The sequence below is a fragment of the Trachinotus anak genome, unplaced genomic scaffold, assembly GCF_046630095.1.
Source record: "Trachinotus anak isolate AG129_WGS33_773 ecotype Australia unplaced genomic scaffold, CSIRO_AGI_Tana_v1 ptg000018l, whole genome shotgun sequence".
Classification (NCBI taxonomy): Eukaryota; Metazoa; Chordata; class Actinopteri; order Carangiformes; family Carangidae; genus Trachinotus; species Trachinotus anak.
Window position 1 is genome coordinate 10,062,609 of NW_027273869.1, and position 17,738 is coordinate 10,080,346.

At 41.4% G+C, this 17,738-nt stretch overlaps 1 protein-coding gene across 2 annotated transcripts in view; it reads right to left on the reverse strand.

The window, feature by feature from the left end:
• The window catches only part of LOC139634926 (prickle-like protein 1), a 29,633-nt gene that overhangs the window by 9,448 nt on the left and 2,447 nt on the right, over positions 1–17,738 (reverse strand). The window contains exon 1 of one of the 2 annotated variants that reach the window (XM_071501686.1): positions 2,878–3,032. The exons of the other annotated variant lie outside the window; for it this stretch is intronic. Coding sequence (XP_071357787.1) covers positions 2,878–2,910 — 33 coding nt within the window. The 5' untranslated portion in view covers positions 2,911–3,032. Of the gene's footprint in view, positions 1–2,877; positions 3,033–17,738 lie in introns of those variants that run through there. 2 annotated transcript variants of the gene reach the window in all.

Here is a 17,738-nt window from a genome sequence, read left to right on the forward strand (position 1 = left end):
ACATGAATAGGGATTAATCAGCCTCGTGGTTGTGTGTCTCCTGCCTTCAGCAGTAGCCCTCTTATCTCAGCAGCCATGTTCTTCAGAGCCCTCTCGGCCTGATAACGGCGCTTTGGTCTGAAGGTGTTGAAAAAGCCACTTGTGATTTGCCCCGCTCAGCTCTGCCTCTTTGACATGCTAATCTGGACCAGAATAGAACTTGTTTGGGTGAAAACAGTCAGAAAGTTCACACAGGCCCTTGTGAACTGTATCTAGGTCTGAAAAGCAGCACTATCAGGGACATTAAGGTCTTGATGGCTTCTACTGACGAATCATTATGTATGCTACCCTTGACTCCTCAGCAGCTAGTTCAATTCATTTCAAATAATGCTTGTTCCAGGTGATAGCCAGTTACTTAGTGTGTGTCTAAAAATGACTAGAGTGGGGAGGAGGGTTGAACTTTATGTTTGACTTTTAAAAATCCCATACTGGAACCTCGCTTCCAACACTTTCTACATTACCCAAATCACACATTAGAACTGGAATTAGCAAATTTCGAATATGATGGTAAACATAACAAATGGAGCACCCTGTTTATCGAGCACTCTAGTGTCTCTACTTTTGAACCAAGAGCTAGTAAATAACAGTTGTAGACATACATGTTTTTAACTACAGTAAATTTTGGAGAAAATCTAAATGTTAAAATAAAAACACGAATCTTGGAATTCGAAACCCCCTTATCAGATATAATTAGCTGTGAATGAAAACTGAAATTCTTATGTTTGTGTTGTTCATAGTAGTACTTAATGTCATAAATTAGTGCCATAGTTTATTGTACTTTGTGCTCATCATTATTTTTTTCCCCCTTTTTCAAAAAATTAAGATATGTACTGATGGCCTAAAGTCAAGATTTTCTTGCTTGTGTCCCCTCAATAGGTCAAAGTTCAGCTGCAGCTGAACTCACAACCCAAACACTGTGGGGGTACAGCTCCATCCTCATAGAAATGTCAACTCTGTCTGCTCAGCTCACCCTCCGGGCTTCCCACACCTCACCATGTAGTCAGACCCCGGTAACAAGCAGGGGGAAATATTAGCATTCTGATTAGCATACAGTTGAATGAAGCCCAGGGCTTCAAAACACAGAATTTTTACAGATTAGCAATGCAGTTAAAAGTCAAACCAAAGCTCTTATCACGGGACAAAAGGGTATTTGACTGTTGCTTTGTTCTTCAGTGACTAATCTATCAGGTTTTATGGTGGGATAGATAATGTTATCACACACAAGCTCTTCTATACCTGTTCTGCTTTATCTCACCTAACCTACTCAAGACCAGTAAATGGTGCAATTAGACGAAGCCCTTTTTTCTCCTAGATTATTTTGTGCCCCTATATCAAAGACATTTTTCTTTGTTGCATTTAACATGTTTGAAAAAGAATGTACCTAAAACATCAAATCCGAGTTGTTGCAGTTGGAATTAATGATTATTTTCGATTTGATCATTCTTGCAATTACTTCCTCGATTGATGAATTTGTCAACATAATTAGCGAAAATGCCCCATTAACTTCTCCAAGATTACATGTTCTAATTACTCGTTTGTCCAGCCAACACTACAAATCCACCCTTTAAAGTAACTGAAGTGTTTGGCATTTTTGCTTGAAAAATTACTAAAACAGTTGATTAATTAATTGTCCAAATACTCAAGTCAGCTAATCGATTCATTGACTAATCAATGCAGCTCCATTTTGGCATCCTTTAATTCACCATGCTAAGGATTTCTGTCTGTGTTCCTCTGCCCTTCAGCTCTCCTGCCTGTCATCCCACAACTTATGGGGAAAAGGTGACTGCAGATTCCTGAGCCAACATACACAGCAACTCACATTTCACCATGTCACCTCTTGGCAATAACACAATGGCTTTCTTTGTCAAAAACAAAATGTCCACCTATTCCTCCTCTAAACTTCAGCCACAGTAGACATGTGACAGATTGAAGCTCAGGGGGTTAAAAAAGGAAACTTTTTTCTTTCTTTTTTTTTTTTTTTTTGAAAAAGACATAAGGTCTGTGTAAAGACCAGATGTAGCCAGCTAACGGTTAAATGTATGCGCCCCCCCTGCTTAACTGACACTTTTAAAGGGGCTCTCCTACACCGAGGATTTAGTTAGTCAAACACGTGTTATTTTCAAATGAATACAACCCCAGGCTAACTGAAGGAATACTTCCTGTTTTAAGGAGGAATATGACTTTTACAGATTGCACCAAAGTGTATCATTTGTCTCAGTGAGTTGATATTTATTAATAACTGATGTATTAGTTACAGCTTTAGTTACCTGCTGCAAATTTAAAGGGTGGATTTGAGAACACTGAGCACTTGGAAACAACAACACAGTTTAAAAAGTCTATTTTTCTTAAACATGATGGGATTTACTTTAGAAAAACCATTAAATTGTGGAGTTCAAAGGCCGAGGTCATTGCTCTTTGACTGCTGAAGAGTGTTATTTTAAGGCCAAATGGGTGTCAGGGGGTGCACAGGAGACTTAACACAGCTGGCGTGAGACCACCTGCACACACATACACACAATCACTTCACTGCTGTCTATGCACGAACACAAGATGCAAGACCTACACATATACCCATACGTATATCACAGATACAGCAATACACGCATGCAGAATCATCTCTCAGACAACCTCACTTTAATCTCAAACTAAGCTCTGCCATTCATTCTCTTCGACTCTTTTTCAGTGCTCTTAACCAAGAAAATCTCCCACAATCAGGTAATGGAGCTTAGGTGCAATCATTTTCCAAAGAGGAGCTGCAAAATTGATCATCAGTTCATTCAACAAAGCCCTTCTGCATTTATACATTTCAGGAACTATACTCATCTATGTCCCTCTTACCTCCAGGAAAAGCATCTCTTTCCACCTCCACATAAAGCTCTCTTTCACTTCAACAATCCCCCAGTCACACAGCGCTCCAGCTACATGTCTGCGGCATCGAGCTCAACAGATCCACGTTCTAATCAGGTCCAGATCCCACTCAGTCAGGAGGTATTCCCCTGACGTCTCAGCCTTTTCAAAGTCAGTTGTGGTGAGGGGAGTTTGAAAGACGCGACTCTCGCTCACGCCGCAGCTGGGAAGCAACTCACTTGGCAATCCAAAATTTTCAAGGTCCAAAGAGCAGGGAGGGAGGGCAGAGAGGTGACGTCTCTATCTGGAGTGTCTCTGATCCCTGCGAGTGTGTGGGAGTGAGTGGATGGGTGTGTGTGTTAGTGTGTGCGCTCTTGGGGCAGCCAAGCCTTGTCGGCCCCTCCCTCATTCCTCCCCTCCAGAGCAAATCACCCTACACTTCAATCACACACACACACACACTTCATAGTCACCCCCCCCCATCTCTATCCCTATCTTACCCCTTCCTCCACCAGAGTGACACCAAACCCTCCACCCCGTCCCCCAACGTGGCCGCAGGATCCCTGAGAGCCAGATGACAAGTCCACTCCACTCTCACACTCTTTGTCTCTCTTTATGCCTCATTCTTCCGTCCTCAAGATTTCGTTCACTCTGTTCACTCTCTTATCACGACAGACGCGTTAAAGTTTATCCTTTTATTTTCAAATATCTATCCTCTTTCTCTCCCACCAAAATATAATAAAAATTCTATTTATAATAAGAGTGACTGCGCATTCTCCCTCTCTCCCTGTTAAATGGTTGCTGAGGTCATCCAGTCTGATATATCTCGTGTCATTTGCTCTACTAATGTCACATTAATTTGTACTCAGCTGATAATACGATCCTGAAATTGCCCAGCTGTTTCATTACCTCAACAATAAGACTAATCACTTGTGCACAAATTTGGGAAAGATTGGAGCACTTAAGGGTTTGATTGTAAATGCTATTTGATGAAAATGAAACCTCATTTCGCAAAATGACTGATGACTCATTACCGAACAACCAGTGTGACATCTTGCCTGATATGTTGTTTTTTTTTTTTTTTAAAGGAGCTTACTCAAACCTGTAATAACAGAACTTTTTGTCCACTTGGGGGCATCAGAAAGACGCTATAAAGATAACACTGACATATTATCACCCTTTAAGTTACTATTGAGAACACGTTCACCATGGTGTTCACCTTTACTCTCAGCTAGCGTACTATGGGTTTTACGAGCCTTTCCTCTAAGAACAGCTGCGTGCTCTGGCTGAAAACTATGCTACTGCGAGTGGCAGGGACGAACCAAAACAGTAGCTGCAGGCCAGAAAACCAAAACAATGAGCTAGAAGATGCTAAAAAGCTCAGAGTTGAGCTAAACCGTAGAGGTGGTTGATAATTCTCTCTGAGTTCATTACTGTAAGCGACCTTTTTCACATACAAGTAGTCATGTGACCCATTGTTAATATAAAAATACTGAGTTAAGTTTTTGTTTGCCGACACATCAAACAAACTGGATTCTCTGTGTTGGAGGCACATTGGATCATTTAAAAGTAGCTAGTGATTTCTCCTTCCAAAATTAGACTCCTCATGTCTTGTTGGTGTTTTTCTGGTTAAATATTGACTGTGCTTCCTCCTGAGTCAACCTCATCCATCTCAGAGAATTCTCACGCAGGAGACCTGTTTGCTCACCCTGTCACTGATGCCGCCACCCCCTTCCTATTTTGGAGATCTGAATGAGTGAGAGGAGAGGGGTCCCCTGCCCTCATCTCTCACTTCAGCCGGTGACAAAGACGTTATTGTCATGCATGTATTGTGAGCACTTCACTTGAGGAAACTCTTGACAATCCAGTAGTGCCAAAAACGAAGCGTTTTGTTCCAAAATGAGACGTGGACCTTGTGAAAAAGATGACATCCGGATTATTAATTACAAAATGTCAAAATCAGCACTTCGAAAACTTGTGCAGGAAAAAAATCTGCAGACAAAACAGTGGACAAAATATAGTAAAAATTCAAATATTAGGGTAAGTCTGAGGTGATTTATTTGGACAAGTTGTGCATCATCCGTCATTGTGAAAGGCCAAAAAGCAGCGATGGCTTCATTTAAAGAGACTCAAATGACAAATGAGTTTGCTCAATTGTCTCGCAGACAAAGACGCTCTTTCCCCTGACAACCCCACAAAGTGACTTGCACAGAGGGCAACAGAGCTGTTTGTCACATGCCAAATTACCTGTTACAAATGAGAAACAACCGTGTTAGCTAAGTAGCGCAGGAGAGTGAGATAGAGCGAGAGATGCTCTCAGTGCATGGAGACGAGATAGATAGTGTGCTTGCCTTCTTTCCTGGCATGCAAACGCATATTTGAAATTGAGACAGAGGGGAGAGAGGAGCTTAGCAGTCCAGTCAGAGGGTAAACCTTTCAGAAAAGCTCTCAAGTTTTTCAGGGGCCTTGGCACCGCTCTGCTAAAGCGTTTAACCCTCCAAAAGATGTGCATTGAGTTTCCTGAGATAGTTATCTGGATATACATTTTGAAAGCTCTGGAAATCTTATTGCAGGTAGGAGGATTTTTGTGACAGACAAGTGCTTAATTCAAATAACAAAAACAGACAATGAGTGGGCGAGGAACAGAAGACAGGTCCGAGGATGAGTGGCTTTACCCCAGACAATAGGCAGATATTGGCCCTTCAGACTGAGCCTGGGCTTGTGGCCAAGGAACCATGGTTCCTTTGAAAAAAGGACAGATGACCTTGCAGTCTCCTATGCTTCCTCTCAGGAAAAAGGAGGGGGTGTGAATGATCAAAAAACTTTTTAGTCTTTTAGTCTTTATTAGTGTTACAGTTGTCACTTTGTTTATCTTTAAAAGCAAAAGAACATAATGGAAGAGGGTTTTTTTTTTTTTTTTTACTTCTTAGAAGACCAGAACTTTCTGTCACAAAACAAGAACCACCAGATAGCCTTCAAGATAACATCAAGATGTGATGTGATTATCCTCCTTTCACATATAAGCAGGGGTTATTAATGGATCTTAGCCATTATAAGGCAAAGACGTCGTGTATCAGCACTCTGCCAACCCATTGGACATGTGGTGAATGGATGATGCTCTGGTCTCATTCACATGTCTGAGGCTGATGAGCACAAACTAAGTAATGGAGGGTTTATGCAGCGACCTTTAACCCCAGTCCCCTACACACATAGCACTTGTGAACAAATGCACAGTTTCACCCACAGCTGGAACTGCTTTAACTATGACATTTTTAATGTTGGAAAATGGCAAGTACTCTGTGTTATTCAAACTTCTGTCACTTCACTGGCAGCTTCACGTTTCACAGCAGCTGTATGAGACTGATTGATCCACCCACTACTGAGCCAGGACAAGAAAACGCACTGACTTTAAATGAAACACGAATCTGATTTCATGGACCAGTATCAAATGAAAGGCCAAATGTTGGTCCAACCCTAAACTCAGTGATGTCACAAGTAGATTGGACTGAAACCTCTGGGTCAAGTCTCTCAAAGGGCTTTTTGAGCAGAGTTTTCTTTCCATGGCAAAAGCTTTGGACTGGGGTTCAGACAAGGTCCAGTGGCCTTTTCTATACTTGAAATCCAAGACCAAGTCTAGACTACACGCTGCCTGCAAACACACACACACACACACTCTCTTACACACACCCGGCACACTTACTCATTCTTCTGGCTGCACATTTCATCTATCTTTTGGAACAGAACTCAACTTGTAATCTGTCCTTTACTTAACCTTTATTGTGCTGAACTGACATGCTTGCAGCAGTGTTGTGCTTCATTTTCATTTCTAACAGTCATTCACACCTGGACTCGACTACCTGCCTTGTGTTTCATCCCCAGGAGGCAAGAAGGTGTTTAACTGATCCCTTAGAATGCAAATATCAGGGGAGACATCCCCCTGGTTGTTCGAAACAGAAATCAACAAGGACACTGACATGTCTCAACTTGTTGCAGGACAGTTTGTCATAAAAAGCCAAACTGAAACAGAGCATGAAGACAAATTCCTGATGTTAAAGTAGCGTAACGTGCAAATTGATGATGAAATATACAAGATCAATCCTACACAGGATTAAAACCAACATATGCTCTGTAGGCAGGGAGCTAGGTTCTCTAAAAGTGGATACATTTTCAGTTATTATGGCCAATGGCAACTTATAAATTATATTATAAATGAGATGAGAAATGGGAAATATGATCATCAAAAGCTATTTTTCCCGTCTTTAAACTTTAATGCCTGGGGTGGGTTTCAAACAAATAAGTTAGTATGGGGAATCGACTGACCTTGTCTAATGGCAATGTGTAGCTGTTAAATGGCCACGCTTGAAGGAGGAGCATGTCTGTGTCATGGGGTTACCCCATGCCTTTTAATAAGTAGGCTGCAAACAGAGACAGGGCCGTTCAATTCTATTTTTTAAAAATCCATCTGGCCAGCAACTTTCCCTAGTGTTTTGTGTTATTGCTGGTGTACATGTACATATGCATTAGCATTACCATTAACATGGTAAGCTAGCGTTAGCAACAGTTTGGCTTGCTCTGCTGTGCAGATGGATGCGAGTCACAACCAGCTGAAGAAATACCATCAAGAAACACACACATCCACCATCATTTATTGAAATATTCTTGGGTTACCAAGGAGGTTTCCTGGTCCAACTACCAAACAGGAAGTGGTACGATCCAAGGTCGTGGGGAAGGGTGGGGAACCGAAATGTACCATCTGTAAATGAGTGCTGAGGGGTTGTTTTGTTTAGTAACCGTCTGCAGAAATACTCTTTTAAGGCCTAAATAAATATATGAATACGCAGTCATGGTATTTCTGTGTTGGGATAAGTTGAGTGATGTTCACAGAAATATATTTAGATGCAAAAATTGTGTATATGTTATTGATTGATTCATTGATTACAATTAACAATGGTTTTTCCAGTAGGAGGGGCTTCCGGTATAAAGCCAGGGCAGAGGCAGTCCTCTCGAGAGTGCAGCTTAGGTCTGGGAGGACAGCAGGAGCTTGAGCCCCATAGTCAGCAGCCTAGCGTTAGTCTTTTTTTTTTTTTTTTTTGCTTGTATGACATATGTTTAAAAATAACGTGTACTTATTATTATTATTACTATTATCTTTTATTTTTTGCTAAAAGTTCACCATTGCATCATTTGTGTGTAACTGGTGGCTGCAATAAAACAAAGTACCACTGTGTCAAATCTTACAGTCTGGAGTTGTAGAGAAGGAAGAGACATGATGAACGGTACAAATAGGGGTCAGGGTGCACACTTTTGGACAGTCTTTCCTTGAGGAGCATTCGCATTGTTGCACTTGGTTGTACACAAGAAATGTGACTGAAGGAGCTGAATGAAGAATGAAAAAACATCTGGCCAATTAGTGCATGAAGTGGCTGCACTTGTCAGGTTGCTGCTTTCTAAAGGTCATGAAAATCATCAGATGCAGAACCCAATTCTAACGCCAAAAAAGGTGAAGGAGAGGGCAAGACACTGTTCTGTTGATCTGTCAAGCGCTTCGTTTGAAGTATACTGATGCCTTAAGCAAGAAATTCAACTACATTCTACTCACTGATTGAAACCAGTGATAGCCATAAGAGAAAATCCTGAAATCGTTCACAACAACACAAGTAACACTGCTGCCAACGCTGACAAGCCCAGACAAATAAATCACCATGGGGGCAATTCTGAAAGTGAAACTTCATTTTTCTAATGATGACTGTCTTCTGTGACTACATATGATTTTAGGATAAGATTATATTGAATTTTTAGTTTTCTGTATGGCCCTGTGTCATGTCAGCTAATTTGTTGTTAATGTATTGACACCAATACCCACAAGAAAAAAACATATCTGTAACCTGATTCTATCTGTTTCTGATTTTAATCAGCAACGTCCCACTTACATAGGCCACACGCACAACAGGTAACGAACCAGCTTACACACATCTGCTTCACAAAAAGCCCTCAGATCCACGTCTCAATTCACATCCATTATGATTCCACCATTCAGCCCCATTCACGCTGACAGACGCCTCTCAGCAGCTTTTCACACCAGGAAATGGATCTTTAGCATCGCCAACAAGGCCCACCAGCTCGACTCGCTGCTGCGTATCAGATCTGTGGAAGTGTTGCTCAGTGTTAATATTCCCTGACACTCCCAGGCTGAGAGTGATTTAAGTTCCTGGTCATAAAACCCTTGGCTGAGATTTGTTAACCACTGTAGGGTGTTACCTACACACCTCTGGGACAATAGGAGCAGCAATAAAAGTGCTATAAAATGCAGGAAATTGTCAAGTAACTGTGATGGGAGTTTATAGGGACTGGGTTGAGAAGCTCCAGTTTAGATTCTTCCTGTTCAGAGCTCTACATTGAGCATTTTCAAGTAAAATCTTTAGTGGGCACTCCATTTTTTTGATGCAGATTTTTGGGAATAGCAATGTTGGACAGTCAATCCAACAATCTATTTTAGTCTGGACCAATCAATTTGGTCCAGACTAAAATAGCTCAACAACTTTTGGATAGATTGGAGGAGGCATTCCTCAGAGGATGAATCCTGCTGCCTTTTTTATCTAGTGCCACAATCAGGTCAAAAATGTCTATTTTTCAATTTATTTTTGATGGTTCTTAGATAGCTTATCCTAACCTTTCATCTAGTGTCTGCAACATGACTGACATTCCCATCCAAGCTGTACATTTAGTACTAATTAGCAAATGTTAGCAAGCAAAACTGTGAACATAGGTATGCTTGTTGCTTGTATGCTTGCTCAATACACTGCTATGCCAAAATAAAGCATCACAGAGCTAGTAGCATGACTTCGGACTCTTAGTCTTGTCCTTTTGTCTTGATTGAGACACGAGGTAAAATGTTAACAACAAATGTGATGAACTTTACCGCCTCAGCTCAGTGGGATTTAGCTGTGAATAGATGGGAAACCTTTGCACACGGAGCTCATGTCTGTAGTTCCTGTTTGTATTTTCCTCACAAGATCAATGGAGCTGCTTGGGTTTGAGTCTGGAAACTAGAGCTAGATTCCAATCACCAGCATCCAACGGTTGCTATTAAATGCTCTGTTCATTTTGTTCCAAAATAGTAGGTATGTCGTTTTGGATAAATCATTACAAAATGACCATAATTGCTACTTCAATGCAGCTACTGTTCAGCCTTACACGTGTATCTGTCAATCTTTATAATGCTTTTTGTCCAGCCTATATCCCTGCATATGTAGCCAAGTATTCTGACATTCAAGTGGATTTTCTGTAAATCCCTCACAGGCTGATTAGAGTCTGTTGAATAATTATGCCATTTCAGGGCTAAACAGTGTTGTGACAAACAATACAGAACCTTCTCTCCTACGTAAGTAGAGGTAAGTTATTCATTATTATCATTTTTTTCATGATTTGGCAAAGTCAGCCTCATTTAAACTGCTTAATACGTGTCATTACCTGAATCTGACGTAAAAGTCTTAGATATCCCTGTAGGCTAAAATGCCTTGCCAAGCCAAAGTATCCTGGTGGATACAAACTCTTTCATCAGACTATTAGCCTCTGTGGAAAAACAACTTCAATTACGCTGGAGACATGTATCCTTGCATTATTACATTATGTATCTACAACAAAAAGACAAACTCTTGTAATTCTTGGATTAATAGATCACCCTGTCTGAGTGTCACCAATACAAATTATTTTGGTAGGATTAGGGCCTGCACTGCTCCAAGGGTGTAGATTTTGTATATATTTATTATTAACGCTGCAACAAGTCATACACTCTTCATCAGACCAGAATTCTTCTGCAATGTGGTGTTAATAATAAACAACAGACTTTGTGAGCAGCATCCAGTGTGCATAGTGTTCTTCACCTGCATATTTAAGGATTTGATTTTTCTTCTCTCTTTTTTTTGTTTGCTTATATTTCAGCAGGCGAGTGAGCCCCCACAATCTTGCTCTCAATGATGAGCTAAAATAGACAGCTAAAAAAACTGACTCACTCTCAACCCACCACAGTGTGACAGAGTTTTACAATACTGGGAATTTGCATGAGATAAGACTGTACTTTCACACAGACTTAACACTTCAGTGAGGAACTGGAATATAAGTGAGAAACACTGCCACAAAACTGTAATACCTATTAGGAAACAATATAATCCCTATTGTCATCATGGTTGTGTGTGTGTGTGTGTGTGTGTGTGTTTGTGAGACAGAGAGAGAGAGGGAGAGAAAGAGAGAGAGAGAGGGAGAGAGATGGGAGAGAAAAGAGAGTCTTGTGCATCCCATCCAACACTAATTTGATATTGTTAAGTGATGCATTCCTTCTTTAATAAAAACCAGAGGTCACTGCAACCGCCAATGTGAAAGGTGTGTGTGTGTGTGTGTGTGTGTGTGTGTGTGTGTGTTTGAAGCGTCTTAATAAAAACCAAGGCTGCTGCAATCACAATGACTCACATACAAAGTGAGGTTCAAACTGATCTTTGAGAGAAGATTAAAAAAAACAGGCAGATATTTTTAACTGGAAGGCTGGAACCGAGGCGAGTGAGCGACTGATGGGGAAAAAAAGTCAAGAACCAGATTGTCTTGTTCTTGTCGACAGGCAAAATGTACGAATAACTGCAGTTTTTGCGTCACTTGAATGGTAAAATCTAAGCATGAGGGTCATGATCAGGTCATTGATTGTAAGGCCTACAAGTTGTAATAACAGAAATAAAAGAAAACAGTGAAATATTCCAGCTGCTCTTTTAAGTCTCTTTTAAGTGACACACTCCAGCTGCTGTCTTTAGAAATAAACTAGATTTTTTTTTTTTTTTTTTTTTTTTACTGGTCTCCAGAATGATGCAGCACTGTTACTGCCATGCCATAAAGTCCCTCTATCAATCTACAGCAGGTACCCATGAGACTGATTTACAGCATGTCATGTTTCAGCCAAAAGAAACAGTTGAGTTTAGACTTTTAATGAGCTGTGCCACTCAAACTAGATGTAAACGTCCCTTATAAAAAACATGTCCATAAAAACAAAAACAAAACAGAGAGAGAGGCAAATGTAAAAACAGCTAAATATGATGACATATCACGCAAGATAAGCAGAAATGTTGCATCACACCGAATATGGGAAAGCTGTATTTGTGTGTCTGTGTGTGTGTCTGTGTGTGTAAATCCCCCCATGAATTTTGTATAGGAGATAAATGTAGGCCAGGGATTGGGGTTGTATACACAGAAGCTTAATGACAGGACCCTGGAGGGATGGCACATCAGTCAAGCGGAACAGACAAACACACACTTATGCATACACACACACACACACACACACACACACACACACACTCCTACATAAACCGGCTGTGTATTACACAACCAGCACCCTCACTTTCCCATAATTTAGCACTAGAAACACAACAAGAGCTGGGAACGGCGGGTCTGACCAAGTTCGCAGCCTCAAGCACTTTGTCACACTCGGGATACAGTTTGGCCTAGATGGGTTGGCACAGTTCTCAAGGCAGCATAGTGTCGGAGAAGGGTGTGTGTACGTTTGCGTGTGAAACCATATAACCTTTAGTTCCACGGCACATTCCCAAGGCGCTTTTTTGTTTAGCTTTATATGGGTTACTGAGCTGGTGATTGAGAATGAGAGAGATTTCGAAAAGGGACAGATAACAAAAACAGCTGAGTGATATCAGCTTAGCTTGGCACGGCGATGCTAACATTTTGGTGGCGGGTTTGGATGCCACAAGGGCGACAGATATTGAGGCTATGTGTTATATGAAAGTCGCTTTGAGCTCCACGCTTAAATAAACTCACTATCACAGGGAAAGTGGCGTGACTGGCCATTTTGCGGGGTGTTTGTCTCCCTCCTCTCCCAGGGACTGTGGTTGAATTTGGCCAGGCAGCCGCTGTTGGCATTCCACACTGACCCTCGAGTAGCGGGCCTGAGGTTCACGGGTAAACAGACAAACCGTTTGGTGGCCTGGCTGTGTAGTTTTGGAGCCTGTCTTACCCTCTCGCTGCCTGTCTCCCTCCTTGTCTTTCTTCTCAGCCAGCCATATCCTCAGTTGGCCTCTCTGTTAATTCAGACCTACCTGACAGTTCTGACTAAAACCTTCTGGGTTTACTATCAGTCCTGCTCGGCGACGGGCTCAGCTCTCTAAACATACACTGAAGACTAATCTGCAACAGATGGGAGGCGGACCGGGGAGGAAGTAGTATAAAGGGATATACAGCATATTTGTACCCCTCTGCAACAAACGATAGGGTTTCAGTGAAGTCCCAAGCAAAGCCAGAGGAGGGTTGTAATGATGTGCACAGCGGCGGCTCCCAGGGGCTTAGCTGGACATATTACTTGTAGATATAAGCTGTCCATCTGCAACCAGATGTCTGAATTTCCCGAAGGGGGATTCCTGAGAGTCCTCTCTGAAGGGAACACACAACAGACACATGTGAAGTATGGAATAAATAAAAACATGTGCAAATGTGCACGGATACATACACAGTGCATGCGCACATACATAAACAAGCCCGCACATGTTGAATTTCACGGGTGGCTGGTTAGAGATAATGAACGCCTTAGCCCCCAGTTTACTGTCTGGTTTTTTAGGTCATTAGTACAAACACAAAAGACATTTATTTACCACCTCATTAATGCAAGTGGCAATTTAAGCTCCCTTTCACAGGCAAAAAAAAAGAAAAGAGGAACGGATGGATCTCACAGCGCCCAAACCCAGACATCAGTCAAATCACTGTTTGTATTAGTTTTGCAAAGAGCACTTGGGAAGCCCCAAGCTTTCATCATCTAACCACTATGGGTGCATATCTGTTACATTCTGCTTGATTACTTGCCACAGAGTACAAAGGCAGTTGCGGGCTTGTTTAAAGAGGGAGAGGTTATATAAGAAGATGGTATATTCTTATAAGATAGTGTAGTTTCAACTTTCCATAAGAAGCACTTGCCATCTAGAAATGCCTAGTATGGTTTGCACGTAAACAATTTTTTATTTACACCTGCAATAACAAAATGTTTGGCCACCTGGGGGCAGCAGAAAGTAGTTGTGAACTGACATATTATCCCCTTTTAAGATGATATCTCAAACGTCAGCAAACAGTTGCCTATTTACATATCCAAAAGATAGGGAGCAACATTAGCATTCATGTGGACTTGTGTTTCGGCTATCTGGCAAGTTCAATATTCATTCTTCTTTATGCTCTGTCTTTGGTCTCACATAGTCTGCTGTATGACGCTGAGAAGGTAAGCTGAAAACCACTACCGGCTGTGGCCATAAACAAAATGAGAGCGGTGAGAGTGAACCAAAACATCGAGCTATAAGACGCTAAAACTCCCCATAGAGCTGAGTGGGCCAGGTGATAATTCTCTGTGGGTTCGTTGCCAGGATTGATCACTTCGACATTATACAGCCATTCGATCCATTGTTACTCTAAAAATATTGATTATCGCAGCATTAATGACCCTTTTGTACTTTAAGGAGGACTCCTGTCAGTGCTCAAGCAAAAGCAAATGTGCAGCATTTGGCGAATTTGGTGAAAATCCTGTAATTTTCCCCACCCTCACTTATGCAGTATTTATCACAACAGGCCATTTCCTGACTCCGGGTGGCATCAGATTGGATGGAGCCATTTCCCCTCTGGATGGATTAGGAGGCTGGTATTCCTCTGGGATGGTGTGAGGCTACACGCAGATACAGTGACAGATAGGACATGTCCCCAGAGACCTCTGCAGAGACAGGCGACCACCCAACAGCCAAAGGTTCATGGAAATTTAAAATACATATTTCATCATAGAGGTTGCGCAATTTACGTTTGTCACAAAGCTTAACGCTCCTTCTCTTATTTTTTTTGTTGTGTTTTTTTGTTTTGTTTTTGAAGCAGACTGACAGAGATTAGCCCGTGGAGAAACCAGGGACGCAGATTCATGCGAACATCCTGTGCCATCTGAGGCTTCATGCATATTGAAACCGAGGTGAAGTGGTAAAAGAGAGACAAGGTGAGCAAAGGACAGAAAGAAAAGGAAAGGAGCAGACTGTCCCTGATTAGGCCTGAATTGAGACGTTCAGCTCAGGAGCTCGTCTTAGCCTCAGGAACACTGTGTCCAACATGTGAGACCACATGAGACCAATTTAAGAAGGGAAGGCGAGGGCTAAGTTGTGTTTTCCTGATGGACACACACAAACACTGATCACAAACTCACAGATAGAAAGTTGCCCTGTATATTCATTTCAAAATATTTAGGAACAATTCTAAATACGTTGTTTTTGACATGGTTGTGTAATTCTAACTCAGCTATTTTATCTAATGACGGCTCAATACCCATAACACACTTTATAATCATGCCATAAAGAGTAGATGGTGCTTACATTTAAAAGGGACGTTTGTCCAAATACCATATGATTCATATGATGCAAACATTGGCATATTTAACTGCTTTGATGCAACAAGACTATGTTTCTATGTTTTGATCACACTCTCTGGGCTCACAATTTCACTGTTACTGGTACTGTGGCCATGCATTTTTGTCAATGATTTAGAAAGGGTGGTCCTTCAAACTGCAGCGAAAACATGACACCACCAAACATCAAACAGTGAAACATGATCACCCAGATTGGAACCAGGAGGTTTTCACATCACAACAGCGATACTGTGTGAGTGATGTAGCACCTAACAAACCAGAATCTGTTATGGAGACCTTTTATGTTTTTCCCAATCAAAAACAAAACTGAAAGCTATCATTTGTGTTCTGCCTCAGGGTGGTCATTTGACTGGGAATAATTACGTGGTTGTAGCGCAGCGATCTTGTCTTCCTATATGAGACTGTGCTTCTATCTATACTATTTACCTTTACTTGAGCTTTAAAGCCTTTTAATTATTATCATCTAATAATCATCACCTTTAATGTCTCCATAACCATCTAGGCTGGCGACTGGCAGTGTCTGGGCAGGTGTGTGTGTGTGTGTGTGTGCATCTGTGTGTGTGAGTGGCTTTAATCATCATCAAATAGAGCTGTGTGTATAGGTAATTAAGTTGGTGCCAAATCGACTCTCACTCGCAGGCACGAGTCAGGAACAACACCTCAGTTTTGCGTCGCTTGGCAAGCGCTTGGGGCAACTTTATCTCAGCTGCAAGTTTTAACACAGAAAAGAGTGTAACTCCCTCTCAGAGTCCATTACTCAGTGTCATAAGCCCTGGATTACTTCTCTTCCCCACAAGCTGACCATAATACCAGGTTGTGGAGCCAATGCGGCCTGCAGGGTTTGGTCTGAAACCACTCAATGAGCACAAGGATCACGATTAGCGTTTAGATCAAGGAGTGCCGCCCCAACCCCCACACACACATTTACACATGACATCCTTCACCTCCTCGGCATAGCAATGGTTTGTGGCTACTGTAAACCAACACACATACACGATATTAACTTCTCTTTCACCTTTTATAGTGCAATATTTCCTTCAAACACGAATGACATTACAAAGAATACACTTTTCGATGACATGAAGTGAAAAAGCAAAAACTATTTGCACATATTATAATTATCAATGAATCTCTTAATTAATTGTTAAGTCTTTAAAATATGAAATAACACCCATCACATCTGCATAGAACCCTAGCTGATATATTTAGTTTAGTTTTGTCCAAACTACAGTCCCAAAAAAATGTCCTCATATTTGAAAACTTGTTATTACACAAGGGTTGGGGTTTTTTTTCTTGATAAATTATCTGTGCAATTAACAAAGCTTGGTTCCAGAAGTATTTGCATGTAATCTCCCGCTGCAGTCATATCACCTTGAGATGTCTGTTTTTCATTGTTCACTGTTCTGTTTCTTCAGTTCAGTGATTGGCCCTTCACTGCTTGGCCCTTCACACACAACTACAGGGGATGGTTGCTTGGCAAGCAAGTGTGCGTGTGTGTGTGTGTGTGTGTGTGTGTGAGGGTGTGTTTTCTGAGGTTTGGAATAATTTACACAACCCCACACTCGATTAATTCCAGTATGACAGCACAAACCTGCCTGTGTGTACACATGTTGGTCTGAGGTATTAGGCTGACAGAGACGCACAGACAGAACAGTGTTGACTTACTAATAGATGGAGGTCTCTCTCTCTCTCTCTCTCTCTCTCTCTCTCTCTCTCTCTCTCTCTCTCTCTCTCTCTCTCTCTCACTGACACAGACACAAACTTCACATTCATGTTTATGTTTCTTATTGGTTCCATTTATTTAATCTAATGCCAATCTGTGCTCCAACTCAAACACTGAGACACAAGAAATCAGTGAATACTGCACCACGACCCCCCTGAACTAGAGTCAGCCAGCAGCAAACCATCTGAAATGCATACACTAGTAGTTAGTGTTTATAACATTATGTACTGTGAATTTAAGAAAATGCTCTACAACACCATGTATTCACTATTTAGGGGGGATCAAAAGCTGTAAAATTAAGATAACCGAGGATTTAAGCTCTCCATTAAAAATATTGCAGAATTTATCCTCATGTTATTTTAAATGCTGTTAATCTCCTTTTTGGATTGAATACTCAAACAAAAAAGAGCAGAAACACAGCACATTTTTGAGGTCTTCAAACACTTTTACTGCTGTGATCAGATGAGGTGTTTAAGCCGAGGAGCCAGTGGCTCTAAATCCAGAACACCATTGGTCGCTGAGCAAAAAGGTTTTCCAGGAGAGTGTCCAACAATATCAAAACAATCTCCAGGCTGGATTTCCTCTCTGGCACTCAAACCCCACTGGAGAGTGAGAATCTGGGTTGCACATGAGAAAATGGCGATGAAGCCTCATGTTTCTAATCTAAAGATGCTGAAAAATGAGTCTGTCAGTTTAGAA